Raw genomic sequence first — 27,884 nt, forward strand, 5'->3', positions numbered from 1 at the left:
TGGCGGCAGGCGCGAGGTGGGGGAGCCGGGGACGCCGCCGCACCCCCGAGCCCCGAGTCCCCGGCCGCCGCGGCCATCTTCGGTGCGGGCGGGTGGGAGGGAGGGAGGCGCGGCCTCGGGCCTCGGGCCTCGGGCCCGCCCCCGCCGCCCGGCCGCCCAGCCCCGCCCCGCCGAGCGCTCACCCCGCCGCGCCGCGCCGCGCCGCGCCCGAGTCCCGACTTCCCCTCCGGCCAGGCCCGCAGAGCCCGCGCGCACCCCCATCCCCCCCAGCCCGCCCCGGCCGCCGCTCGGCCCCGCCGCGCCCGCAGAGGCCGCCATGCGGCCCGCGCGCTGCCTCGCGCTGGGCAGCCTCCTCGCCCTGGTCGGGCTGCTGGAAGGCCGGCTCGTGGGCGAGGAGGAAGCCGGCTTCGGCGAATGCGACCGGTTCTTCTACGCCGGGACCCCGCCTGCGGGGCTGGCGGCCGAGGCCCACGTGAAGGTCTGTCAGCGCTTCGAGGGCGCCGAGCGCTTCGCCACCCTGTACAGCCACCGGGACCGCATCCCCGTGTACTCGGCGTTCCGCGCCGCGCGCCCCGCGGCCGCCGGCGCCCAGCCCCGCTGGCTGGTGGAGCCGCAGGTGAGCGAGTTGAGCCCGAGCCCGGGCGCTGGGCTGGTCCCCGGGGGCGGGGAAAGGCAGCCCCCGCGCCTTCGGGGCCAGGTCAGGAACCCCGGGTTTCCGAGCCGCCCCGCCGCACCCCTGTCTAAGGCGCAGCCGGGGCTTGGCGATCCGCGAGCCTCCGCTTAAGCCGCGGGGGCCCCGCGGTCCCCAGTGGGAGGTGGTTCTCCCCTACATTTCGGGGTAGACATCTGCAGTGTCTCATTCATTTCCTGACCGGTGAGGAGCGTGAGATGAACAGTTCAGATCTGCGGAAAGCCTAGGCTGGGAGCCCACAGGCCTTGGCGCAGGTTGTTGCCATAGTTCTTTGGGTCCCCCGGGTAGGTGGGTGGGCGTTTTCGTGCCCATTTTGCAGAAGGGGCGATCAAGGCCCAGGGAGTGAAGAGACTTGTGGAAGTCTGCCCAGCTGGTAAGATGGGGCAGGTGTTTTGGCTTAGAGGTTCACTGCCCTTTCTACTTATGGAAAAGCTGCTCCTCTGCAGAGGCTACCTGAGCCTGAAAACCCCTTGTGCACAGGACATGGAGTAAATTCGACCTGAAGTTCTGTTGAGTTAGGACAATCAAGGTACATGGTTTTAGAAATGCCATGGGTTAGTTACAAATAGTAGGGAAACTATCTCCAGCTAGTGGGAAGGTCAAACTAGTTTTACCAGACTCTTCTATCTGTATTATCAGACCACCTGGAAACCATGTCGTGAGTGTTCTGTACTGGCTGGCGAGGGTGACCAAACACTGCAGAAGGTCCCCAGAGTTCCTGCTGAACCTGCCTTAACACATCCTGCCCCACCTCTGCATAGCTGGCCTCCTCTCTGCAGACCCAGCCAGGCTCCCCTTGGGTGGGTTCTCCGCCTCTCACTCGCCTCCTCCCACCATCTCCTGTGCCTGTCCCAGCGGTCAAGACCACCCTGGCAGGGGGCAGAGCTACTCCCTGAGCCTACCCACTCCTGATGGCCAAAGCTGGCTAAAACCACATGGGTGAACAGACTGTGGCTTTCAGGTGCTTCATTCCGAGCCCTGGGCTGTAATCCCTGTATGTGATCCAGGTATTTCTGGATTTCTCTGAGAGCTTAGCCGGGACTCATGTCATCTTGCTCCTCAGTCTTGTCTTCCTGTCCGCATCCAATCCATAGCTGTCTCCTTGACGTCGGGACCTAGGAGATCAGGCATGTGTGAAAAAGCCTTTGTAAACTGTACACATGTAAGACTTATATTAATCTACATTTAGTTTGTCCCTAGCTGCACCCCTCAAGCTCTCTGCGTATCCCGCAATTCATTATACATCACGATTGTGGGCCTGCCAAGAAACAGATGACCGGGGCCCCTGGGTGGCTCAGTCGGTTAAGCGGCTGCCTTCGGCCCAGGTCATGATCCCAGGGTCCTGGGATCGAGCCCCGCATCGGGCTCCCTGCTCAGTGGAGAGTCTGCTTCTCCCTCTCCCTGCCTCTCTGCCTACTTGTGCTCTCTCTCTCTATCCCTCTGTCAAATAAATAAATAAAATCTTAAAAAAAAAAAAGAAGAAACAGATGACCTAGGCCTTTCTCCTTGAGGATCTTCCGGACGGCTCAAGGAGACAGAACATACAAGTGAAGAAGACACAGGAATGCGTGGTAAATTTCCGTTGAATTCAGAGCACAGTTAGTAATCACCTGCTGGGTGCCAGGCACATAGGGAACCAGGAGAAGAGAGGGTAGCTCTTGGACTCCAAGGCTTCCTGGTGTGCAGGTGAAGAAGCCTGCTGGGTGGGGAGGAGAAAAACTGACTAGAGCCAAGCAATGTGGGTTCAAGAATGTTTTTATTGACTAGCTGTAAATTTGGGCAGGCTATCCTGGAGCTAATAACAGGGTGGCCTTGAGGATTAAATGAGTTACTATACAAAGTTCTCTGAGAGATGCCTGGCACATAAGTCCTACCTTATTAGGACATAAGCAAAGCCTATACTTTCATAAAGGTAAACAAAGACCTGTTAGATTTAATCTCTGTTGGGGGTGAGAGGGGAAAGCCTTGGGGTCAGGGTGACATCTGTGTTGTGCCTGGAGGTGGAAGCAGAGAGTTCAGAAGAGAGACGAAGAGGAGGACATTCCAAGCCTCCTGATGTTTTGGAGGGAACACCACAAGTGAGAAATGCCCCTTCAGGGATTAGTGCACGGGGAGTGGTTGGAGCGCCTGAACTAGTAGAAGTATGTAGGTGACAGTCTGCTCAAGTGTTGCAAACAAAGGGGGGTAACAGAAGGGAGAGGGCAGGTATGAAGGAATAATCAGGGAAGGCTTTGGGAGGCAGAGCCATTGATGCAGTTACAGAAGGAGTCACAAATGAGCAAGTTTCAGGGGCAGAACCAAGTCACAGAGGCACAGGAGACCCCGGGCCCCTGGGGGCAGGAAATGAGGAATGGCACTTGGCGGGGGGTAAAAGAGGATGGGGAGGGAGGGGGGACATTGTTCCAAATGGCAGCTTGAGAGGGGAGATGAACAGTGGTTTGGAAAAGGACAGGAGGCCATTGAGTTCCCAGCTGGGGAGGTCAGAACGGTGGCAGTGGCTGATGCTTTTCCCCGCACGATGGGCTCATGTCCCCCTCCTTCCTACCCCAGCCTCAGTCAGGAGCCGGAGGATATCAGGAAGGAGGGGTGGAAGGAGGGAGGGAGGAAGAGCTGCAAGATGAGATGCAGGCGGGCTCTGGAGCACACTGCAGCAAACCTAACCCCCCCCCCCCACCCGCCCCTGCAGCCTGCGTCCCCAGGCCTGCCTCCCAGCCAAGGTCCCCACTGCGGAGGATGCTCAGGGCTAACTGTGGACTTCTTCAGAGCACTTTGTAATGCTCAGCTGCCTTGTGCCCACATCACCTTTTTCTGAAGTCAGCTTTACCAAGAGGCCCAGCAGAGCGGGAGGCCAAAGGAGCTCGGTGCTTGCTTTGATCGATGAGTCAGGCAGGGCTGTGCTGGCCCCCGGGGCTCCCTCAGCCTAGTTCAGCAGCTTTCACAGCTGCCCTGCAGTTTCCCTTGGGAAAAAACACCGAAATTGAAGATCATAGAAACTTAGTCACTCCTGAGCTTAAAACCTCTAGGTGCTGGCTGCCCAACACCTACCAGACCAAGTTCATCCTGCAGGATGCAGTTTAACAAGGCTCTCCACGTCCTGGCTCCTGTCTCCAGCTCCAGCCTTGGTTCTCACTCCTCCACGCCCTCACATTTTATGTTCTAGCCTTATCCCACTGCCTGGCATGCCTCTCAGAAACTGTACTGTTTGTCACTTCTGCTTCTGTCCTCATGCTCAATCCTTTTGCCCCGAATCTCCTTTCTGTGCTGCCCCATCTTGCCCCTCATTTTTTCCCCTCCTCCATCCTTTAAGACTGCTGAGGTACCATCTCTTCTAGAAAGAACTGCCCACCTGATTTAGCTCTACTGCTCAGTACTCTGATAATTTCTCTCTTTTTTGTACTCCACACATTGTTTTTTTAAGGTTCATTTGTCAGAGAGAGAGAGAGGGAGAGAGAACACGAACAGGGGGAAATGGCAGGCCGAGGGAGAAGCAGGCTCCCCACTGAGCAGGGAGCCCAGTGTTGGGCTCAATCCCAGGACCCCAGGATCATCACCTGAGCCGAAGGCAGACACTCAACCGACTAAGCCACCCAGGCATCCCTCCCCACGTTGTTTTATAATTACTTGCTTATGTGTCAGTCTCCTCAGTGTGAACCCAGGAGAGGTGAATGCTGCACCTCACTCATCATGCTTATGTTCCTAGTGCCTGGGACAGAGAGAGTCTCTCAACAAGGGTTGAATAAAATAATTTGCTGTTGGGCTAAGTCAGGCAGCAGTGGGTGCGATGCTCTGCTTGAGCTTTCCTGGTGGGACATATACTGCTTCAGGAGGCTTGCCCCATAGCTGGCCAGCAGCCGCTAATACAAGCATGTTCCATGTGCAGAGCTGCAACCTTCTTCTAAGTCCACCCCATTAGTCCCAGCTCTGGCCTTTGGAATGACCCCAAATGATTTGGATCTCTTCTCCGGACAGTAGCTCTTTGGTGTCAGACACAGGATCCCATGTCCACCCACACTGGAAGAATTTAAATGGAATCTTCTGAGGGACAGAAGGAGAACTCTGAAGGAAGCAAACAGCGGGCTGTTGTAGGTTTTATGTGGAATGTGGTCACCTTTAAGTTGAGAATGGGGGGTGCCTGGGTGGCTCAGTCGGTTAAACGTCTACCTTTGGCTCAGGTCATGATCCTGGGGTCCTGGGATCAAGTCCTGCATCGAGCTCCTTGCTCAGCAGGGAGCCTGCTTCTCCCGCTCCCCTTGCCCTCCCCCCTGCTCATGCTCTCTCTCTCTCTGTCAAAGAAAGAAAGAAAGAAAGAAAAAAGAAAGAAAGAAAGAAAGAAAGAAAAAAGAAAGAAGAAAGAGAGAATGGGGAAAAGGCAAAAAAGGTGAGAAAATGTTCCCCCATTAGCATGGTGGAGATCCTTTAGAAGTTTTCTAGTCAAGACTTCAGAGACCTGAGAACTGGGTTCTGGTTTAGTACACTGAGGCTCAAACCTTTTAGTCTCTCAATTCCTTTCCATTTAATGGAAGAATTTTTGGATGAAGTGTAAGTGATGCATTACCAAAGTGCATTGTCAGTTCATTCTGGAGGCCATCGTAGAAGACTCTGCCATTTTATAAAGATGAATGCTGAACGGATCTGGCTTCGTATTCAGCTTACACTTCTTTAATCTTACAAAAATAGTTTGAGGTAGATGTCACTGTCTTCATTGTAGAGATGAGGAAATGGGCTCAGAGGGGTTAAGTGATGTGCCCAGGGTCACACAGCTTGGATTTGAACTCATGACTATTATTTCTTCTTAGTCCAATGCTCTTTGAATATATCATGGAGATTCTTTGACCTCCTAGGGCATCCACTGCATTAATGCCATAGGTTTTTAATTCTCATCTTTTATATGGGGATCTTATTTTCTACTTCATTTCTCATTCCAATAGTTAGTAGGACAAGTGGGAACACAAATTTGGCCACATAAATGTTGCTTAGGTGTCAGTAGCTCTGGAATGAAAGGTAGATTCTGGTTAACTACAAAAGCATTGTCCTAAAGGGCCCATGAGGCCATATTTCAAATCCTAGTAAATGCCTGTGAACAGTGATCACAAGTTAGAACCTTGATTAAGTTCTGGATCTTTAATTTCTATCAGTGGCCTCTCGCTTACACACACCCTGAAACTATTAGACAGGCCTTTATTCTAACATCAGTCCCTTTGTCATTGTGTCAGAGAACAGATACATCGAAGACATCATACACTTAAATCCCTGTGCAGCAAACAGGACAATTCTGATACATACTTTATAGTTAGGAGACTTGAATTCAGACCTCCTGCTCTGCTGCTTAAAGGCTATGTGACCTTGGGCGCCTGGGTGGCTCAGTTGGTTAAGCAACTGCCTTCGGCTCAGGTCATGATCGTGGAGTCCCGGGATCGAGTCCCGCATCGGGCTCCCTGCTCAGCAGGGAGTCTGCTTCTCCCTCTGACCTTCCTCTCTCTCATGCTTTCTACCATTCTCTCTCTCTCTCTCTCAATAAAGAAATAAAAAAAAAAATCTTTAAAAAAAAAAAAAAGGCTATGTGACCTTAAATTCTTCCAGTCCTCTTTTTCGCATCTGTTCATTAGAGGCAACAACAGCGTTTAATTTCATGTAGTGGTTGTGACAAATGACCAAAGTAACACACATAAACCTGTAGCACAGTACCTGGAATCTGGTAAAGTCTTAGGAAATATTAATGTGTCTACTTTACTAAGGTCTTACTCTAATACGTGTTATTACTTTTTTTTTTTTAGAGAGAGAGAGAGTCGGGGGGGTGGGGGGCAGAGGGAGAGAGAATCCCAAGCAGGCTCCACACACAGTGTAGAGCCTGATTTGGGACTCGATCTCATGACCCCGAGATCACGACCTGAGCTGAAATCAAGAGTTGGACACTTAACTGACTGAGCCACCCAGGTGCCCTGGTGTTATTACATTAAAAAAAAATATTTATATAAGTTGTACACCCACCATAGGCCTTGAACTCACAACCCTGAGATCAAGAGTCGCGTGCTCTGCTGAGTCAGCCCCCCTTTTTATTACCTTTTTAAAAAAAAATTTTTATTGTTATGTTAATCACCACCCCCTTTTTTATTACCTTAAAAAAATTTTTTTTATTTTTTTAAGTAAGCTCTGTGCCCACTGTGGGGCCTGAACCCATGACCCCGAGATCAAGAGTCACCTGATATAATAGGTGTAAGACATACACAAATACACACACACAAATGGAATGTTGGATTAGACAGGTGACTCTTACAATTCTACAACTTTCTTAAAATGTAAACCATCTGTGTATCTTCTCAAACACTAGGCATATATTTCACATCATACAACAGGTGCTTAGAAAGAGCTTTGGTGAGAGATTGAATGGATAGGTGAATGGATGGATTTAGGTGACTGAAAGAACAAAAATAAAATTGGTGCCAGAGATACCTCCACCCTCCCTGTCCTGAGTCACCAAGAGATGTGTTGTCACAAAACAAATGGTGAGCAGTGGCACTGCAATCTATGGCACTGAGTCTGGGTAAGTCTGGGAAGCGGCTGACTCAAAGGGATGATTCCAAAGTCAATCACTCACAATTTCTTCCTCACTGGGGTGCACATAGCAAAAACAGAAGTCACTTAGGCTCTCTTTCCTTGCATTTTTCTCCTCTCGTAGGTTTCTCTTCCTCTTTGAATTCAGTGTTTCTGTTTGATTTGTGGTCATTCTCAGGAGCAAGTTAAGGAACTTGCCCTACATTGGCAGAACATTTTAGAGCTCTTTTGTCCTGAAACAGTTCAGGGTTGACATCGCTGTACACCATTCTTTCAGTTCAGACTGAAATTTGGACAGCCTAGGGAAGGAGATGTCATTTACTGATTCCCTCACTATGGACAAGGGTCTTCACAAATTAACCCGTTCATATAACTAGATATTGTAATCCGTGTTTTATAGTTTAAGAAACTGAGCTTCAGAGTGGTGAAGCCATTTACCCATGGTCGCACAGCTGCTAGATGCAGAGCCTGGATTGGAGGTTATGGCTGCCCGATTCCCAAGCTCTTACTGTCCTTTCTACTCGAGTGTGAGGTCTTCCAGTGACAGTGTTCATATTTTCTCTCCAGATTCCAAATTGACTGACTGGGGTTGTTAGTTTATTTTTATTTTACTGAATTCATCTAATTCTTTGGATGATTTGTGGCTTTGCATTGGAATGGGCCATTCTGAAAATCTCGGCTTCAGATTATTCTTAGCTCAGTTATGAGCTCATGGTGATTCAATGGAGCTTTCCCTGAATAAAGATTTTATTCTTTGGGTTTCAGATTTCTCTTCCTTTTAAACTGTCAGTGAAACTTTTAACAAGAATATGAGAAAATAAATCCTCCCACTCACCAGTAGCTTTCGCTTCCTGTGATCTGGTCTTGCTCCTAGAACTACCGTTCATTCAAGAGTATGGTCCCCCTTCAAGTTGTATATCATGTCTCCAGAGTGGCCATGTAACCTATCGGCCCCATGGAACGTGGCGTCTGTGGCAGCCATAATTTGTTGCCTGCTGATATATCTAGTTAGCCACTGAAAGGAAGGAGAAATAAAAGAGAAACCGACTCATGGCGTGAACCAAAAATAGAAGCACCATTAGTATTCCAGTCATGCTTCTGTTGACCCAGTGCCGGACAGAGTGTGGCTCCATCCAAAGAGGTCAGGCTGAGGACATACTATACTTTGACTCAAGATGAAAAATATGGGTACATTTCATTTTGCAGAGTAAACAGGTGGCTGAAATAGTGTTTGAAAATACATTGTTAATTTACAGGTTAAATTATATGTTCCAGTCGACTTGTACCTTAATTTTAGGGGTGATTGGTTTTGATTTTTGATTGAGTTTCAGTTGGCAGGAACGCCTAATGCTTTAACAAGGCCCTGGGCCCTCTATCAGTGAATTCCCTAAGTCAACAGATATTTACTGGAGCATCTGCTGTGTATCAGGCACTGTTCTAGGCCCTGGGAATGGAGCAGTGAATCAAACAGACAAAAATACCTTCTCTCGTGGAGCTTACTATCTAACAGAGGACACAGGCGATAAATAAATAAAAAATATAACATGTTAAATAGTGAAAGTGCTAAGAAGAAAAATAAAGCAAGGCAGGAGGATATGAGCTCTCAGGGAATAGGTGAAGTTTTCAAAGGGTTTTCAGGAAAGGTATCACTGTGGAGGTGGCTTTGTGTACAAACCTGAAGGAAGGGACAAAGCCAGTCATGCAGGTATCTGGGGGAAGGATGTTCGAGGCAGAGAGAACAGTAAGGGCAAAGGCCCTGAGGCAAGAGTGGTCCTCATGTTTGAGAAAGAGGCCAGTGTGGCACAAGAAGGATTAATGAGGAGAGAAGCAGGAGATGAGGTCAGAGAGGTGGGGTGGGAGATGGCAGACCATGTAGGGCTTCTGGGCTGTTTGTAAGGGATTTGGCTTTTACTCCGTGTGAGATGGGACGCCACTCTGCTGACTTTGGGGGGGTGGGGTTTGATGTGTTCTGACTTACACTTTAATAGGATCACTTTGGCCGCTGCGTTGAGAACAGACTATGTGGGTTCAAAGGCAGAAGCAGAGAGGCCAGATGGGAGCTTTCAATATCTGGCAAGAGGCGGTGGTGGCTTGGACCACTGGGGGTGGCGGTCTAGTTCTGGGTATAATTTGAAGGGAGAGCCAAGAATGAGAGAACAGGAGGAGTGGCAGACAACTCCAGGGACTTTGGCCAGAACAACTAGAAGAACGGAGTTGCCGTGAATAAGATGATGATCCCAGAGAAGGAGCGTTAGACGTGCTAAGTACGAGATGCCTCTCAGTGTTCCGCGGAGCTTCAGGTGGGGCTGAAGGATGGTGTTCACTTGGGCTTACTTACCACCCTGGGCACTCTTCCAGGCCTGATTCACGTGTGAGCTCATGTAATCCTCAGGGCAGCCATATGAAATAGGTGCTGTCCTTATCCTCCTTGGACAGAGGAGGCTCCTGAGGCACAGAGAGGGTGGGTTACTCTTCCATGCTCACACAGCTAGAAAGGGTGGGACTGGGGCTCTCTGACATCAGAGAGCCCACAGAGTTGCCTCTCTTAGCAAACCCGTTAATGTACGGGGGAGTTCCTATTTCCCTCTCCTGAGTGAAGCTCCTCTTTGCAAAGCTCACGGGTTCCTTTATCAGGACTTTATAGACCAGAGCATGTTCCCAGCCCCACAGCCACGTGCCGATGACCGTGCACGCTCGTGCTGAAACCACGGCAGGTTACGGCTCGTAAGCACTGTGCTGGGCTGAGTGCTGTTGGCTCCCTTTTGCAGTCGTGCTCTGTTCCACTCCATCGATCCATTGTGAGCACTGCCCATGGCCATTATGCAGACAGACATTCTCCATAGGGTTGGTGGTGGGGGGGATCATCTAAAAGCTCTGTCAGGCAACAAGTATTGTCCCTTGCATCTCAGTGAGTGTGGCCAGCATAAGGGAGGGCTCTTGCATCTGTGGGGGCGTGGAGCTGTTGGGGCTGGAAGTGGGCTGGGTGCCATGCATGAGCCTGAGGAGAGCCCAGCTCCTGACCAGGTGCCAACTGCCCCGGGGCGGGGAGGGGGGTGCCAGCAAAGCACATCCTCCAGAGCCCCACCTCTAGAACAGAGAGAGAGGACCCACTCATCCATCCTTCAGCCTAGAGAGCTCAAGAGTCCCTCCAATGGCCCCAGCCTGGTTCCCCAGAGTAGGAAAGGCAGCTGAACCCAGCACATTCTGAAACTTCATACCCCGGTCATGTCATACACCCTGATTTGGGACCAGGAGAGGACCTTCTCTCCAACTCAGCACACCCCACGTCCTTGAAAGGACAGAAATTCCTTTTTCCTTTATGACTGTTAGTAAACTGACAGCCTCTCCCCTGTGCACATTCTTCCCTTTGTCCTTATGTCTTAGGTAACCTGGCATTCACCCAGCTTGGTAAATGAGCCTTCCCGCTGTGTCTGGGAGATGGTAGCATTGGTTTCAGGAAGTCCCCTTTTCATTATTTTAATATTTATAACTGAGGGAAGAAGTTGACCATATCACTTCAGTGTTTTGTGTGAATTGACCAGGACGCATGACTGAACAGGGCCATGTAAGGAAATGGCCACCATTGATATTTCTGAAAGACTGGTCATCCACCATAGTCTCAGGATGTGCACGGAAGCCTGGGGAAGGGAAAGGCGAGCTTACGAACCACCGTCAGTCTTCTGTCATTCTGGAGTATCTCTAGTGTGTCTGGAACCATGGAACCCATGATGACAGATGCCTCCTTCATGGCCAAGGGCACTGTTGGGGTGGTTGGTGAACTTGCTCTTGCACTTTCTTCACTGGACAGACCTCCCCCCTGTGATCCTGGCCCATCTGCATGCAGAGGTCCAAGCTCCCTTCATCTTCCTCTAGGCCTCTGCAAAACAGCTTCCTCCCTGGTTAATTCCTCCTACCCACATCTCTAAACTTATTCCCCTTGGAAGCCAGAGAAATCCTCTCAGATCATCAATCCTGTCATGCCTCCAACAGCCTCCCTGGAAAGCCTCCAGGGCTCCCCATTTCTCTTCCTATAAAGATAAGTCCTTATAGTGATGTCCAGAGTCCTGCACGTGCATCTCCCACTCCCCACCCAGCCTTATCCTGGGGCCGCACACATTGCGAGTCCCTTACCACCAGCCACTTCGGCTCATTTCTGTGAGGGTGGTGCTGCTGTTTTCCTAATTCCCGTCAAAGGACCTATGTACCTGCTGTTTTGTTTTGCATTTTGTCTTCCACGATATTCCAGAATAGGGCAACTGCCCAGAATACTCTCTAGTAGCACCAGACCTCACCTTTCTTTGCTAGTGTGTCACAGTTACACATGTATTTGTATAACTGAGTGCCACCCAGTGAGACTTGAAGTTCCATGAGGGAGGGTGCAGGGTTCTCATTGCTCACTGTCTGAACCTCAGCCTCTAACACGGGGACCAGCACACTTTTTCTGTATATGGCCAAATAGGAAGTATTTTAGGCTTTGTTGGCCATGAAGTCTCTGATTCAACTATTCAGCTGGGCTGTTCTCACACAAAAACAGCCCCAGACAATAATACATAAATGAATGAACGTGGCTGTGTTCCAAGGGAACTTTATTTATGAAAAGTGGTGGTCAGTCAGATTTGGCTTCACAGGCTGTAGCTTGCCAGCCCCTGGTCTTGCTTCAGGCCAGCATTTCATAAGTGATGAAGAAATGTTGCCCAGTGTGGAGCACTTAGCAAATATGGACTGAACAGCGACAGTGAAATTTGAAACGTGGGCAATCCTAGTCCTAGATCTAGACCTGCGGACAATTTTCAACTAACCCTTTTAATGTATGGTAATGGCCATCATTTATAATACTAAGGGTTTTTAGGATTAGAAAAGTAATATATGCTTATGGTAAAAATATTTTTTGAGCATTTTAGAAGTCTAGAAAGAAAAGGATCTCATTTCTCACAGAAAGCTAACCTTTACAGTTTGTGTATGGGTATGTGCTAACATTCCAGAAATTTCTATTCACATAGAGACATATATAGGCTCTCAGCCACTTATTCTAGTCAACAAGGTTCAACACTCTTTGGGATCCCCAAGTCACAGCTAACAAGCTTCTCAAAGGACCACCATACCCATGGACCGGGAAAGTGAAGGGGCTCTTGATGAGTGAATTTGCACATGAATAGAAATATTTTATTTAATTTAGAAATGGAAGGCCTGGGCGCCTGGGTGGCTCAGTCAGTTAAGCGTCTACCTTCGGCTCAGGTCATGATCCTGGAGCCCCATGTGTGGTTCCCTGCTCAGCGAGGAGTATGCTTCTCCCTGTGCCCCTCGCTCTGCTCTTGCTCTCTCTCAAATCAATAAATAAAATCTTAAAAAAAAAAAAAAAAAAGGCGTGGGGCCCTCACATGCAAAGTCTACTTCATCATATTTTTTCAAGTCAGTGTCTAGATGTCTAGACAACTCATGGGTGGCCTGAAATAATCTTACCTTCTTGCCCCTTCCTGTGTTCCTGGGCAGTGGTGATCCTTGTTCTCTTATGGGGCCTCACTGGCCTGCCCAGTGTCAGGAAGCCAGTCAGCGGCAGAGCTGACCAGTCTCCTCATTTCTAATCTGGTTCTGTTCCTAAGCCCCGCTGCCATATAGTCTCACATTTAGAAGAACTTGAAGAATAGCGACATTCGGGGCGCCTGGGTGGCTCAGTCCGTTAAGCATCTGCCTTTGGCTCGGGTCATGGTCCCAGGGTCCTGGGATCGAGCCCTGCATTGGGCTCCTGCTCAGCGGGGAGCCTGCTTCTCCCTCTCCCTCTGCCTGCCGCTCCCCCTGCTTGTGCTCTCTCCCTCTCTCTGTCTCTCTCTATCAAATAAATAAGTAAAATCTTAAAAAAAAATAAGAGTGACATTCATAAAGCCCAGGAGAGAAGTTTGAACAAATGGAAATGATTTTGCCTGAGGGCAGATTTACTAGCCTTAAATCATATTTATTACACAACATTGAGAAGTATATGCTGTCTTTTTTGTGCTGAAGACACAGGGTAAGATTTAATAGTTCGAGGAGGGTTTAGGTTGGAAGCAAATAAGCCATTTCCCAACAGCAAGAGTTATTATGCTGTGGGAAAGGGTTTAGGGACTGTCGGGTCCCCTTCTCTAATGATCTTCAAAGTGAAGGGTAAATATTTAAGTTGGCTTCAGAGGAAGGCTATTTCTTATAGCTGTCAGCTTGTGTGGAGACAGGCTTTGAGCCTTTCCCCGTTTTCCGATGAGGGCGACTCCATAATTGGGTTGACAGTGGTTATATTGCTCAAGATCCAGGCGCAGTACTGTTTCTTTTTTTTTTTCTTTTTTTTTTTTGCTGCTGTCAGTACTGGGTCCCATTCTGTGCCTCCGTTCTTGCCACAGGCCAGCCCCTGAACATTTCCTCCCATTTATGTATGTAATAAATGTGATCACAATCAACCAGAGGCCAGGGTGTATCATAAATTTGTTCTCTGTCGGTGAATTGGGGTTTAAGAGGTAGGTGTGGGATTATAGGGGTTTGCAGTGATTGAAACAAGCCCATCCTGTTTATTATCTGCTCATTCACTTATTATTCTTGGTCAGCTCGTCTAGAATTTCAGCATTGCAACGAAGGAGGGGTGGAGGAGTCGACATCCAGTTGTTGATGGATACTGTGATCGGTGTTGCCATTCTCATCCACATCAAAACCGTTTATTGAGTTCTCAGCGCCAAGCCAAGAAATAGGAGTCTCAGACCTAGCCCTGGAATAAGACCCAGTCCCTTCTCGAAGGTGTCTTGTTACTTAAGGCAGGAAGGCAGATCGTGACCGTGACTGAATTCTCTCCTACTAGACTGTTAGCCCCGAAGGGGCAAGGACTGAGCAAGCACACAGAGTGGTTAAGAAGGTGGGTCTTGTAGAGGGACAAAATTGGGTTGAGTCCTAACTCTGTCATTTACCAGCTGTGTGACCTTGGAAATGTTACTGAATTTCGTGGAGCTCAGTTCCCTCTCTGTGACATGGGGCTAATAAATTGTCCCTATTCTACAGGGGAGTAAGGAAGATGGTGTGACACTGTATGCAGAAGGCACTCTGCATTGTAACATTAGCACTCAATACATACACATTAAGCATGTGAGATGAACAAGTGCCCTTGGCTTCCCCGACCATGCCTGCCTTGGAGACAACCAGGCTAAGGGTCCCCGGGCTCCTATGTTTGCCTCAGTATTATTGCTCAAATTGTTTCCTGGCCTGTGCCGAGAAAGTGAGAGGTCAGACTCTCCAGGTGGCCAAATGGGAGAAGACAGGTCAGGCCAAGCAGATGCAAAACCAGTGCTTCATCAGTGTTGTATGCACCTTTGGCAAAAGGAAGGGTCCCAATGCCAACTCTAAAGTCCTGTGTAATCTTGGATTTCTGTAATAAAACTGTTGAGCTGGTTAAAAACAAAAACCCATACTCCTGCTCCATTGCTACTTTTCTTGTGATTGGCCTCAGCTTCTTCTTGGAGTTTGGTGGCTCGTACACTATCCTCCATGTTACTTTGCCCATTGATACATTCTTTGTTGGGGAACTCAGTAGAAGTTCCTTCTCTCTGCTCCATGGGGTGCCCCTCTGGTCTGTTCCCAGACTTCTGGAACCAAGACAGCCTTGTATCTTCATTTGCTCCTGAAATTTAGTCCAGGTGTCTGAAAGATTCCATGCCTATAAGGTTCCTGCCCCAACTCCCACAGGGGACTCCTTCAGGCTAGTTGGTGCATGAATCACACGCTTACCCAAGCTTATTCAGGTGGAGGGCAGGGCTGTTGTAACAGATCACCGGTAGATTCACAGACATAGGAACCGAGGTACACACAGGCCTCCAAGGAAGCAGAGCTGGCAAACTTCTAGAAGCCAGATGGTCTCACAGTCTTCAGGGTCTTTATCCTACCCTCCTGATCTTCGAAGGGTTTTCCTGCTTTCCCATGGGTCAGCCTGGCTCCCAACCCTAAACTGCATGTGGCAACCTTCACACTCTGATTGTTGGCGGTTTCTGAGTTTCTTGGATTGAAAACCCGGGAGAGAGCCATCTGACTGCTTGCTGGCCAGATGTGACTGGCAAGGAGGTGGGTAGGAGGGGATCATGTGGTAAGAAGTGCTGCTCTTTCAGAGATAGTATCTGAAATAGTTAATTTAAAAATGGAAGTTAACTATAGCATACTGACCGGCCAGGGCTGGTATAGCTGGGGCTTGTCTGCGAGAGTCCAGCCTGCGCAGCCATATTCGACTTCTCGAGGGACCTTCACTAGTCAGCAGAACCGGTTCTGTATACCATCTCTGTGTGTAACGCAGGCCACAAAGGCCCCAAGGTAGAATTAATCTCCCAGGACTGGGTGAGTTGCGATCTTGGGAAAGCGCTCATTGAATCAGGACTGTTGTCCTGATTCAATGACCCAGGTTGTATCAACCAGGGTCCTGGCAGGAAACTGGATGGAACTCTCAAAGTAGCTTAACCGACAGAATTGAATGAAGAAATAATGTACAGAGAATTAAGGGAGTCAACAAGATATGGTAAGTCTGCTAGGGCCCAGCCATTTTTACAGGAAGCTATCACCATCCCAAGCCTGCGGGGTCAGGCTAGAGCCTGGTGGGAGCCATGACAGCAGAGAAACTCAGCGAGAGCCAGAAACACAGCAGCCGGGTGGAGGGAGAGCAAAGGAATAAATACTCCGGTTGCTATCTCTCCCACCTTCCCCCTGGCTAAGCCAGAGGGCACGAGAGCTCAGGTGATGTGGTCCCTAGAAGTCAGCCTGCTGGGGCCCAGAGCAGGGCGGAGAAGAGAATGGATCTGGGAGGCCAAAGGGGACCACTCAGCACGGGAGGCTATGAGGCTGGGGCTGGGCTCAAGCACTCAGGTGGAATGCAAGGAGCGGAGAGGAATGGTGGAGGCACCGCCACCCCCCCGCCCCGAGGTCAGGATGCAGAGGGAACCAGGGAAGCATTCACATGACATCCATGTAACTCACACTGCTGGGGAGCATTCACATGACATCCATGTAACTCACACTGCTGGGGACAGACTGGCCTATTTTGGTTGAATGTAAGGGAAGATTTGAGTGAAGACATTGGAGGAGTTTTGTGTATTGGAGGGGGGTGGGCTCGCAAATATGCCTGTTTGTCATTTACCCAGGAAATATAGGATTCTATCAAAGACGTTAGACTAGTGAGATACGCTCAAAAGAGTGTACATAGCAAAAACGGACTTCTCATTCCATATATGAATAAGGCAGGAAATCCATGTTTACACATGTTTGTGATCAGAATACTAACTGGTCCAGTAGGAGGCAGACTTCAATGGCCCTGTAATCCTTTGTTCTCTCCCTTAGTGTTATCATCAGAGCTCTTGCAGTTTGTGGATAATGCTCTCACAAATCTCAAGTATCATGTGAATCACTTAAGCCCAGTGGGGGCACACTACCCAAAGGTGATTTAAAGATTTGTTTTTAGGTGTGGGGTTCATGGAACCTCCCCCCCCCCCCCCCGCCCCGCATCAACATCACCTGGGATGGTGGTAAAAATGCACTTCTGAGCCCCACTCCACACCTACGGAATATATAGCTCTGGGGTGACACACAAGACTCTGCATTTTTAACAAGGACCAAGGTGCTTCTAATATAAACTGAGTTTTGAAAACTAATTTAAGGAGACATCACTAATTTCTGGTAGTGACCATCTGGGCAGGAGTTAATTCTACCAGAAACTGATAGGATAAAAGAGAATCTGATAAAGATCTAGCCCAGCGGGTTCTCAATTTAGAATCATCAGGAGAACTTTAAAAACATCCTGATTCCTAGCCCTCTCCCAACCCCAGAATTCCTATTTCATTGGTCCGGGGTGAGGCTTGGACGTATTTTATTTAAAGCTCCTAGGTGATTCTGACGTGCAGCCAGACCTGAGCACCACTAATCTGGTCTGAACCCAGAAGGTGGAAAAAAATTAGAAATGTCTCAGCTTAAACGGACTTTTCGGAATTCCGTACCACACAGTCACATGCTAAGAATAATTGCTCTGGAAAAGAAAGCAGAGTAGAGAGTGGAAAACAGGCTTCAGTGAGTAACAGGGAAGGAAACCAAAGAAGAGCAGGGATGATGTAACCTGAGAAGGTACTGCACTTCTGGAAAGGTCTTAAAGGAGTCGGCACACTTCTGTAGGCTCCCAGAAGGAGTTTGAAACTTGCAGCCAGAGGAGTCCCATGGGGAGTTTGTCCCCAAGGCCACGGAGGCCACCCTTAGGCCTCCCCTCCCAGCAGGTATTTGCTGTTCAGGGTTGGTGCATTTTTTAATCCCTCCCTTTTATTGACTTTTTTTTTTTAATTTCCAAGAAAAAGAAAAGCCTGAGATGGAATTGGAACAGCCTTGTATTCTTTCTTCTGCTCCGTCATCCTCTGACTTAGGAGAGAACCCTTCACCGGGTTGCCTTTGCACCTCTGGGGGTCGGGGGACCCATGCTGGGCACCTACAGGGCGCACAGCGGCTGGAGGTAGAAATGCCCGCAGGAAGGTGTGTGAGTGGCCCTGGGGGCCCAGAGGAAGGGTGATTCACGGGGCGGAAGGCCGAGAGGACCGGGAAGCCCGCCTGAGTGCTGAAGGGCTGGTCAGGAAGTGGAAAGCCCTGCATTTCTCCTTCAAAAAGAAAATAAAAAGAATTAAAATAAAAAGAAAATCCTACTAAGTCTTCTAAAGCTGTTTCTATTCCCAAGAGGATAAAGAATATTTTGGATGTCAAACAGGGAGGTTTGTTTGTTTTTTTTTTCTTCAGTGGGTGGGTGGGAACTCTGTTTCTTCCTTTCCCAAGAGCTGCAAGGTCTTATGGGTTATTCCTCCTCAAATAGCCTTCATCTGCTCTCGTGGTCCCCCCAGCCTCCCGCTCCTTTTCTGAAAGGCAGCTCTTTCCTCAAGCTGGGTGTTTTCTGTGGTGAGTGCATTCTGTCAGGATTCGCCCAAGGCCTCGGGTCTAGTTTATTCTCCTGTGTGCGACTGTGGAGAGGGCCTGTTTGCACCAGCCAGCTCCAGGTCTGATAAGATCATCTGATGGTCCGACTCTTCCCTGTAGGAGGGACCCTCTGACTGCCCCGTGATGGGTAGTGGGATGATAGCATCTTTTCAGTGTCTGTGTGTGTGTGTGTGTGTGTCATAGTTCAGGGCAGAAACAGAATTGGAACGCCAACGGTTCAGCCCATTCGATGACTTAGCTCTTGTTGAAAATAAAACAACTCCCCAAACGAAATAGCCTCCTTGTCCCCAGTTAAGTAGGAGCCCACCGGGTCTCTCCTGATGATAGGGTCATATCTGAAGCAGCCCCGCAAGTGCCTACCTAGCCCCAGCTTCAGATTCTCCTGGGGGAGGAAACTCCACCCTTCCCGAACCATTGCAAAGTTTTATAACCATTTGGATGATCCTCCTAGATGACCCCTAGTCCACGTCCCCTGAGCCTGTCTTGCTCCTCACCCGCACGCACTCAGTCTCTTCCTGAGCAGTGCGGTAGCTGTCACCTGCCACTGTCGGCCCCTGCCCACCTGGCCTCTGATGCCAAGGCCTCCCTGCCCCCTTCATCCTGTTTCTGAACCTGTTCTTGGAGTTCAGACACCCCATGTCGTGGCTGTGGGTAAAATAAGTACAAAACGACAGTCCTGGCCTAAGCAGAGCCGCCCTGTCCCATCGACCCTGGTTGGCCTCTACGGAGCCTCCCTTTCTTTCCAGCATCTTCCCTTGCCGCTCTCCTGAATTCCCTGGCACAGTGACCTCCGAGGCTTGCAGACCTTCCCTAGGCTCTGCCTCCATGTCCCCACTTATGGCAGAGAACTCACCAATCCCAACTCCCCACAGACCCTTACCTCTTCCCCTGTGTTCTCAGCAGAGGTCCCCTCATCCTGGCGGGATGGTCTTTTCCACGGGCTCCCAGGAGCATTCCCTTTGCTGTCCCACCCCCCGTGCCATCAGTGCGCGTGATCAGCCACCACCTACCTAGAACCTACCATATGCAGAGTCGTCATCATGTTTTAGGCAGGCGAAAGTATGAGGTGATCCCGGTGTCTATGGAACTTGCAGTCTGTAAAACTATAAGAAGTAAATGCACAGGAGCCCAATTTCCACATGCAGACACCTTCATCCCCCCACCCCGGTATCTCTTTGTGCTGGATCCATGGTGTGTGCTCTTTAAAACTAATCTTGGTGACTAGTTATAAGCGCCTCCCACCTTCCCACCCTCCTCGCCTGGCCATCCCAGCCCTCTGCAAAGCCTCTGTGTAGCTGTGTGTTCTGGAACATTCTGTGCCTGTGCACACTCTCAGGGCACACACACACTCTCCCTATGCTGCTACTCTCTTGCCCCACGGTGCAGTCCCCCAGCTGGTCTTGGAGGTCTTGGCTGGGACCTTCTGGTCTTCTGGCCCTGTGGGGTCATCTGTCTCGTCAAAATCCTGTGCAGTCTTGATACCGGGAAGGGGGTTTAGTGGTCTCCCCTGTACCTGCCAGGCCTCTGAACTGCTTCAGAGAAGGTGCTTGTGAACTCCCAGAGGAGTTGAGAAGAGACGAAGGAGGAAAGAAGGGGGCAGTGTACTGCAGCTGAGTGCTGAAGCTTCGTGTTCGTGTTCTGCAGACCATTGTCACTGTCGACAAATAGCTCCTCCTCCCCACTCAGTGACAAACTCCCCTGTGGCAAATCTGCACCGGCTGACTCAGGTCCCTAAGGTTTGCATGGATTTTGCAGCCCAGAAACGCTCAGGGACTGGGCCGGTGCTCAGGGGCACTATGCCCCTGAGATGCCTTTGAGCCCCAAAATGTTCCTTGCACGCACAGAGACCTAGTAGCCCCACCCTCCCGATGCCCCTGTCCCTGGGCCGTGTGTGGGGGCTGGAAGACCATATTTGCGGATCCCTGGGAGCCCTGCTTCTCAGCGAAGGGCCTGCTCATCTCCTGCCTTTACCTAAAGACTTCAACAAGCCGTCTGTGTCTGCAGTCCACTCTTGCCCATATCGTCACTTTCACCATCTGCCTTCCTTCCTGAACCCTCAGTGGAAATCACCTTTTGAAGTCTCACTAAGGATTCTCAAATCATCGAAGGCTTTGGTCATTGTCTCCATCCTTCCCTTTCCTCTCTGTGGCGGGTACCATGCTGTTGATCTTCTCTAGCCAAAGCTTTCTCCTCCCCTGACTTCTGATGTGAATCTAGGTGCCTGATTCTCCTGCGGCTCCATCTGTGTTACCCAGGTGTCTCTAGTCCTCCACCTGTCCTCCAACACGGCCACCCTGGAGCTCTCGTGCTCCCTTCCTCACCCAGAGGCGCGGGGCTGGGGCTTTGAAGTCTGAGAAGCTGGCTATAAACCTTGGCCCTGCCATATTACATATTGGGTGACCTTGTACGCATTACTTATGTGAGTTTTCACTTTCCTGTATGTCAGATGAAGATAATCCCTTGCCCAGAGGGTTATGTGAAGAGTAAATGCAGCAGGGCAGTGCTTTCTGAATGGTAGTCCTTTGCAAACCTGCTTTACAATTTTTGCCATATCTGAGGTGATGGGGATCCTATTAGGATTTAAAAAGATGCTTTATGTAGAGCATTTTCCGTGGTGCCTGGTGCATAGTGAGCACTCACTGGTAGTGATAATTATTCCATGATGAGTTATCTGTATATCAGATCATTTATACTGTGCTTCCTGCTGTCCTTTCCAATTCAGCTTTTCACTTTTCCTTACTTCGAATCCTATTTTCGGGGGCGCCTGGGTGGCTCAGTCGGTTGAGTATCTGACTCTTGACTTCAGCTCAGGTTGTGATCTCAGGGTCGTGAGATCAAGCCCCGTTTCAGGCTCCATGCTCAGCAGGGAGTCTGTTGGAGATTCTCTCTTTCTCCCTGCCCTGTCCCCTCTCAAATAAATAAATCTTAAAAAGAGAGAGAGAAAGAATCCTCTTTTCACAGGCTGCTGGTCTCTGCCCCCAGGCCTTGGTGTAGAAGTCTTGTTAAGCCTTACTGACCTTTCTGTGTCTCTACATTTAGCGAAGTCTTGCACATCCTTCTAATCCCATCTCAGCTTCTGTCTTCTCCAAGAAGTGAGACATCATCTTTGACTGCATTCATGGTGCCCTTCCTTCCTTGGAAATTCGTGTGCTCTTTTTCTTTATATCACTTATTCAGCATTTAGGGTAACCTGCATGGCACTGTTATCTTTCTCTTGGCTTCCTATTTCACTTTGCATCTGTGTCTTGCTTTCCCAAATAGATGGTGCATTTCTTCGTGTGAAGGCCTATTTTGAGGCACATAAAGCAATGATTAAGGACACCAGCCATGGGGCTGGACTTGCCATGTTTGTGTGGTGATGCCACCCCTCATTGTGACCTAGAATAGGCTGCTTAATCTTGATGTGCCTCAGTGTTTTCATTTATCAAAAAAGGTGATAACAATACCATAGTACCTAGTTTTGGGGTAAGCTTGAATGAGTGAAGACAACATAGCCACTTACTGATTTAATACATGTGAAGTTCTCAGAAGAGTGCCTGGCATATAGTGCCCAAGAAATGTTGATGGGGGTGGTGGTTGTTACCGATGCGAATGCTTCCTTCTACAGTACTGGTCGCACGTAATATATGCTCAATAAATATTGTTGAATGGATGAGTATTTCCCCTACAGTCCTCCTTTGCAATTTTCTTCCTTTTTTTTAAAGATTTTATTTATTTGAGAGAGAGAGAGAGCACGGGTGAGGTGAGGGGCAGAGGGAGAAGCAGACTCCCCACGGAGCAAGGAGTCTGATGTGGGGCTCCATCCAGGGACTCCAGGATCATGACCTGAGCCGAAGGCAGACGCTTAACCGACTGAGCCACCCAGGTGCCGTCCTTTGCAATTTTTTTTCTCTTTTTCTTACATGCATGTTGGCAGGAAAACTAAAAGTCTCATTTAATTCCAAAACAAAAAGAAACCCCATGGGTTTAAATAGCTTTGACTGTCTGGTATAGAGACCAACTCATTGAGAGAAACCATTTTTTTTTCTTGGTACTAAATTCGAAAAGGGATTTATTATAAGATTATTTATGGGGCAGGATGCTGGTGGAGGGGGAGAGTTCATTTTTCTAAAACCTACTTAGCATGTTGTGATTAGGAAAAAAATTTTCCATTAAACACAGGAACTGTGTCAAATGACATGGGCAGCCCAGGGGGACCAGGTCAGCAGGGAGGGAGAGTACATAGAGAGAGCTTTGTACCTGTCCGTCCGTCCAGAGGTTCCGCTGGGAAACCAAAGAGTAAGATTAGTGGTTCTCGCAGAAGGGCAAGTGTAACCCAGAAATGTAATCTGAAATTACCTCTTACATCACAGGCGTATTCTTGTCTTCAGGGAGCAGTGTTGTCAGTAATTTACTATGATGGCAATAACCAGATCATTAAACTGTGTCTGCAGAGAGCATGGAAAAATACATCTGCCCTTTACGTGACCGTGTTTCAAAAAATATATTAGACTTTAAAATCAAATACTCTTACTATTTTTAGTCCAGTTTCCCATAGGTGAGTTTGGTATTTTAGTGATATACACAGTGACATTCCTTCAGAAAGTGAAGGCTACCAAGACCCATGGGGCTGTTCTGTAGAGTTAAGTAAGGGTGGTGGTGACGGGGGGCTGTTATTCTGATTTTATTTAGCTATTCACATGGTTCTTTAACACATGACATTAAAATAACTCATCAGCCTGGGAGCAGAAGAAAGTTTTGTCATAGGTTAAAAAACTGGTTTTAAGACAGGAAGCGGGAATCATAATGGGCATGTCTGTCAGTGGAGGTCAGTGAGCAGGCTATTATAAGACCCTGGGATTTAATGTTTTATAAATGATATGGTAGAGTGACTTCATAATGGAATACCCAGTGTGTGTGTGTGTGTGTGTGTGTGTGTGTGTGTGTTTGGGGAGGTGTTAGCACAGAGGAGGGGTGGAGTGTACACAGGGAGTAGAATAGGAAACAGCCTATTTGGCACCTGCTTCCAAACACCAGGGTCCTGGGATATTAGAATGAAGTGTGTGTGCAACGGAGAACCAAGCCCTTCCACACCCAGGTGCTGGGAGGGTTCGTGCCCTAGGGACTTCTCTAGAGCCTTGGCTTCGAGTGCAAGTGATTCCAGTGCACCCTCTCTCCAGTGAACACGATGCTCTCAATACTTGCTCTCTTCTTTCAGATCGATGACCCCACCAGCCCCCTCGAGGAGGTGATTGATGAAGCTGATGCCATCACCTCTGTGAGTGGCCTAGGAAGCAAGCAAGCCCTGAGTACAGATTACCTGGACTCTGATTACCAAAGAGGACAGCTATACCCATTCTCCCTTAGCAAGGATTTGCAGGTGGCCACATTCGCTCTCACAAACACAGCTCCGATGGCACCGTCCTTCCGGGAGCGGTGGTACTTGAATCTCAACAGCCTGATGGAGCGGGCCCTGACCCCACAGTGTAGCAGTGGGGCACACCTGTATATCATCACAGGCGCTGTGCCCTCAGACCGCAAACTGAAGGACAGAGTGACCGTCCCTGCGTTTGTCTGGCTGGCAGCCTGCTGTGCCGCACCCGGGGGCGGCTGGGCCATGGGCTTTGTCCAGCATGCCCGGGATGGTGACGTCATAGAGGACGTGATGGTGAGAGAGCTCGAGAAGCTGCTTCCATTCAACCCCCAGCTCTTCCGGGACAACTGTGGCGAAACCGAACAGGACACGGAGAGAATGAAAAAAATCTTGGAAGTGGTCAACCAAGTCCAGGATGAAGAGCGAATGGTACAGGCGAAAGAGGGCACTCATCCCCTCTCCAGCACCAAGGGCCAGGGGTCAGCTCTGCTACCTCCAGAGCCATCTGAGGAGAGGAGGAGCTTTTTGGGCAAGTTGAGGACCTTCCTCGCCACCCCCATCATCAGGCTTTTCCAATTACTTTATTACGTTGCTGTAGGCATCCTGAAGAACGTTATATATGTCCTGTGGTTTGTTACCAAGCAGGTGTTTAATGGCATAGAAAGTTGCCTTTACCGCCTGGGTTCAGCCACCATCTCATACTTCTTGGCCATTGGGGAAGAGTTGGCGAGCATCCCCTGGAAGGTACTCAAAGTCATGGTCAAAATCATCAGGGCCATTCTCCGGATCCTTTGTTGTCTGCTGAAGGCCATTTGCCGCATTCTGGGCATTCCAGTCCGAGTCCTTGTGGACGTGGCCACTTTCCCCATGCACACCATAAGTGCGGTTCCGATTGTGTGCAAGGACATTGCAGTGGGCCTTGGTGGCACCATCTCTCTGCTCTTTGATGCTGCTTTTGGCACTATGGGTAGCCTGTTTCAGGTTATTTTTAGTATCTGCAAGAGGATTGGCTACAGGGTTACTTTTGACAATTCGGAGGAGTTATAGAACTCAGAAAAACTAGGAGGGTCCAGTTACAGTGAATTTGATTTTTTTTTTTTAAATAGAGAAAGCTGGAATATTTTGTCTTTACAATGGGTTTCTGTTCGCTGTCAATTACTGTTATATCTTGGCCTTTGGTAGGGGTATTTGCATGTTTTTGCAAAAGAAGATGGTATAACTTAGACTTGAGCAAAGAGAGATGTTGAGCGTGGGATTATGTGTAGGTCATCTGTGGGATATGGGCAAACTTCCAAACCGTTAGAATCTTTCTTCACTCTGCTACTTGATGGACCACCTGAGATACTCTGGTGTTCATTTGTGATAACTAGGAATTACAGAGAAGGGAAGAATTAGGAAGAAGACAACCTTAATCCAAAGAGTTTCTGAGAGAATGGGAAAGGAATCTTGTTTCTTTTATGAGATGTAAGGCAAAGCCTATATAAATGCTGTTGGTTGATTCATTTTCATTTGTTTCTCTTTCTCCCCAACTCATCTGACCTTGGTGAAGTGCAGACATGCTTCCCTGTTGAAATAACTTTCTTAGGGATAAAGAATTTGCTTTAGCCCTGAGCTTTCCATGGCTTCCAAGGACCTGTAAGGTTGCTTGGGTTTTTTGTGGTTTTTTTTCCCCTCCCAAGATGAATTTTGCTGCATTTTTCTTTTAGGTAATGATAAGCATTATGTGTTAAATGCGGCATAACAAAGTTTGAATGCAAGGGCAAAGATTGTTTGCCCTTTGAACAGTGTAGCACCATCCTCTCAGGTATAAAGAAGAGATTGCAAGGGTCAGAGCCCCGCTCTGAGTAGGTGTTGTAGGTCTGAGAACGTCCTTAGCTAAGCTTGGATTAACTTGATGTATATTAAATCTCTGGCTGACAAGAATGAACTCAAAGACTGACATATTAGCTAATATGAAAATCTGTACTCTCCAACATTCTAGATCAGTCTTTGTTATGCTTCAGACAAGTACCCATTACAGTAAAATCTCTGACTTCTGTCCTTAAATGATTGTTTTGGTATGAATGTATACAGAAGAGCCACAAAAGAAAAAAAAAACTATTCTAGCCATCTCAGAAAAAAAATCCATATCCATATATAAGTTTATATAAGCATAAACTTGATTAAGAATCACCATGTCTTAGGAAATTACTTTTATAGTGTGTTTGAGGCTAGAAAACATAACTCTCCCATTAATGCAAGTTTGATTTGAGAGCTAACCCCTATTTTTCTGATCAATTTATTTTAAATCTTGCCCTGAAAGAGAAAGCAGTATCTTCCAAACTTTGTTCCACCTTCCACAGCTGAGATGGAATCATCTGGATTTTTCTGAGTGTCCTCAAGAGTTGCTGTGAGGTAGAAATGGGCCACGTGTAAAATACTGTCCTTGGCGGGGCGGGGGGGGTGTGCGTAGAGTACCATTCATCTGAAAGTTAGTTGTAAATACCTGGGATCCAGAAAGGCAACAAGGAGAGAATAATGGAGAGAAATAATACTTCCAGTGGGTCGGTAGACAAGAAATGTGAGTGTAGTGAGTTCCGTGTTGCCGAAAAATAATTGAATTGCACCCAAAGTAGAAGGTCAATTGGTGAGACAATACTGGGGATTATGAACACCAGACTGGTCCATGGTAGGGGATATGCACTAGATTTATCCAAGAATCCTAAGCCGTCTTTTAGCACCGCTTCTGTTTGTGAGTGAGACCCTGTAGTGGGCCTTCCCTTCATGTCAGCAGCATGGAGATTCACAGAAGGGTGAGGGTTCACCTTGGTACCGAGGGGTCAAGAGTCCTGCTGGGTGAAAGGAAGAGAATCATCGAAGCAACCAGAGAGATGTGCTGGCCAAACCCTCAACTGATGAAGAAACTGAGGCACAGGGAGGCACCAGGCTTGCCTTTAGTTTCTTTGCTGGCTCATGGCAGATCAGGAGCCAAGGTCTTTTGCACATGTCCCATCACACCTGGGATGTCAGATAATGTGCTGTGTGCTTTACTACTCAGCTGCCTCCTTGGGTTTTCTCCATCGTCCATCAAACAGTCTAGGCCCTGACTCCTCAATTGGATGGATTGAGCCCAAGTGATGAAACCATTAGCCATCCATGCACAGCGCCATGCTTCCTGCCCCCCGCAGAATCTTTGTTCCCTCAAAGCATGTATTTGCATGCTGATAGGCCCAGAGAGGCCATCCAAGGCAGCTTGAACCCCTTGGCACCATGCAAGGAACAGGGCATCCAAACTGCTTCTCGAGAGCCACTTAGAAATGCCTTCTTTTTCACTTCGAGTTGTTTAGTGTTTTATTTATTTATTCTCTTGTGGCCTTTTGTGAAATCTGGGAAGGGGTAATAAAGCAAGATAGATCTTTAAGGCGAGGTGGCTGAGCCCATCCGCTCTGGACCAGTAGGGTTGGTTGAACCTGATTTACTGGAACTGGCTCCAGCAGGTGGCTGGACTGCTCCCCCCCATAAACTACTTTCACTTTGAGGTGACAGTTTGGACTGATGAACACTGTCTGTAGCTCGAAGATTTTTCTGTGGCTCTGTTATGTCCTCAGGCCCTGGGGAGGTCAACTGTTCATTATTATGGAGCTAATTTCTAGTCTGTGGTTGAGCCACGCCTTTGGACACTCCTCTTTTCCATTGTGCCTTTTGAATGATGGCTTCTCACTCACCATCAGCACTTCCACCTAAATGCAGACTAGGGAGTTGGGAGAAGGATCTAGAATGAAGCACTCATCATTCATTCAGTCATTCATCTGTCAAACATGTATTTGAACATCGAGGTTGCAGAGATCAGCAATACGTGGATCCCGTCTTGGAGGAGTTCAGAAATCTAGTGGGGCGAACACACGGTGCAGTTGAAAGCTGAAACACAGCATGGTGAGTGCTGCAAGAACAATCCTAGCAGCGTGCTCCCTGGAGCATGGGAAGAAAGCCCGCAAAACCATGGAAACGAAGGAAGCCTTTACAGAGAGTGTGACGGAAGTCAACTTGACATTTTCAGGCTATGTACAATGCTGTGCACCTTGCAATGTTCAATAAAATAATCGTTGACAACTCATTAGCGTTCTATCTATGCATCTATATCATCCTATCTATATCATTAACCACAAAATATCTAAACGGGGAGAATCCTAATGGTTGAAATGAGCTTTGGGGATTATCTGTGACTCTTATTTTTTCCCATTTTCTTCTTTATCCACCTTGACTCAAGCAGTTTTCTGCACACATCTAGGTTTGTTTTTAAAAAATGTTTTTGGGGTGCCTGGGTGGCTCAGTGGGTTGTGTCTGTCTTCAGTTCAT

General features: G+C 48.5%; 1 protein-coding gene across 1 annotated transcript; it reads left to right on the forward strand.

Moving 5' to 3' along the window:
* Positions 1–316: 316 nt before the first annotated feature.
* On the forward strand, positions 317–27,642 carry ENDOD1 (endonuclease domain containing 1). Its single transcript, XM_028119630.2, has 2 exons — positions 317–616; positions 23,394–27,642. The coding sequence occupies exons 1-2, from the start codon at positions 317–319 to the stop codon at positions 24,594–24,596; spliced, it is 1,503 nt and encodes a 500-aa protein (XP_027975431.2). The 3' UTR covers positions 24,597–27,642.
* The last annotated feature ends 242 nt before the right edge of the window (positions 27,643–27,884 follow it).

Source organism: Eumetopias jubatus, unplaced genomic scaffold (assembly GCF_037043125.1).
Source record: "Eumetopias jubatus isolate StellerSeaLion01/CBP00866 unplaced genomic scaffold, mEumJub1_p1.0 scaffold_13, whole genome shotgun sequence".
NCBI lineage: Eukaryota > Metazoa > Chordata > Mammalia > Carnivora > Otariidae > Eumetopias > Eumetopias jubatus.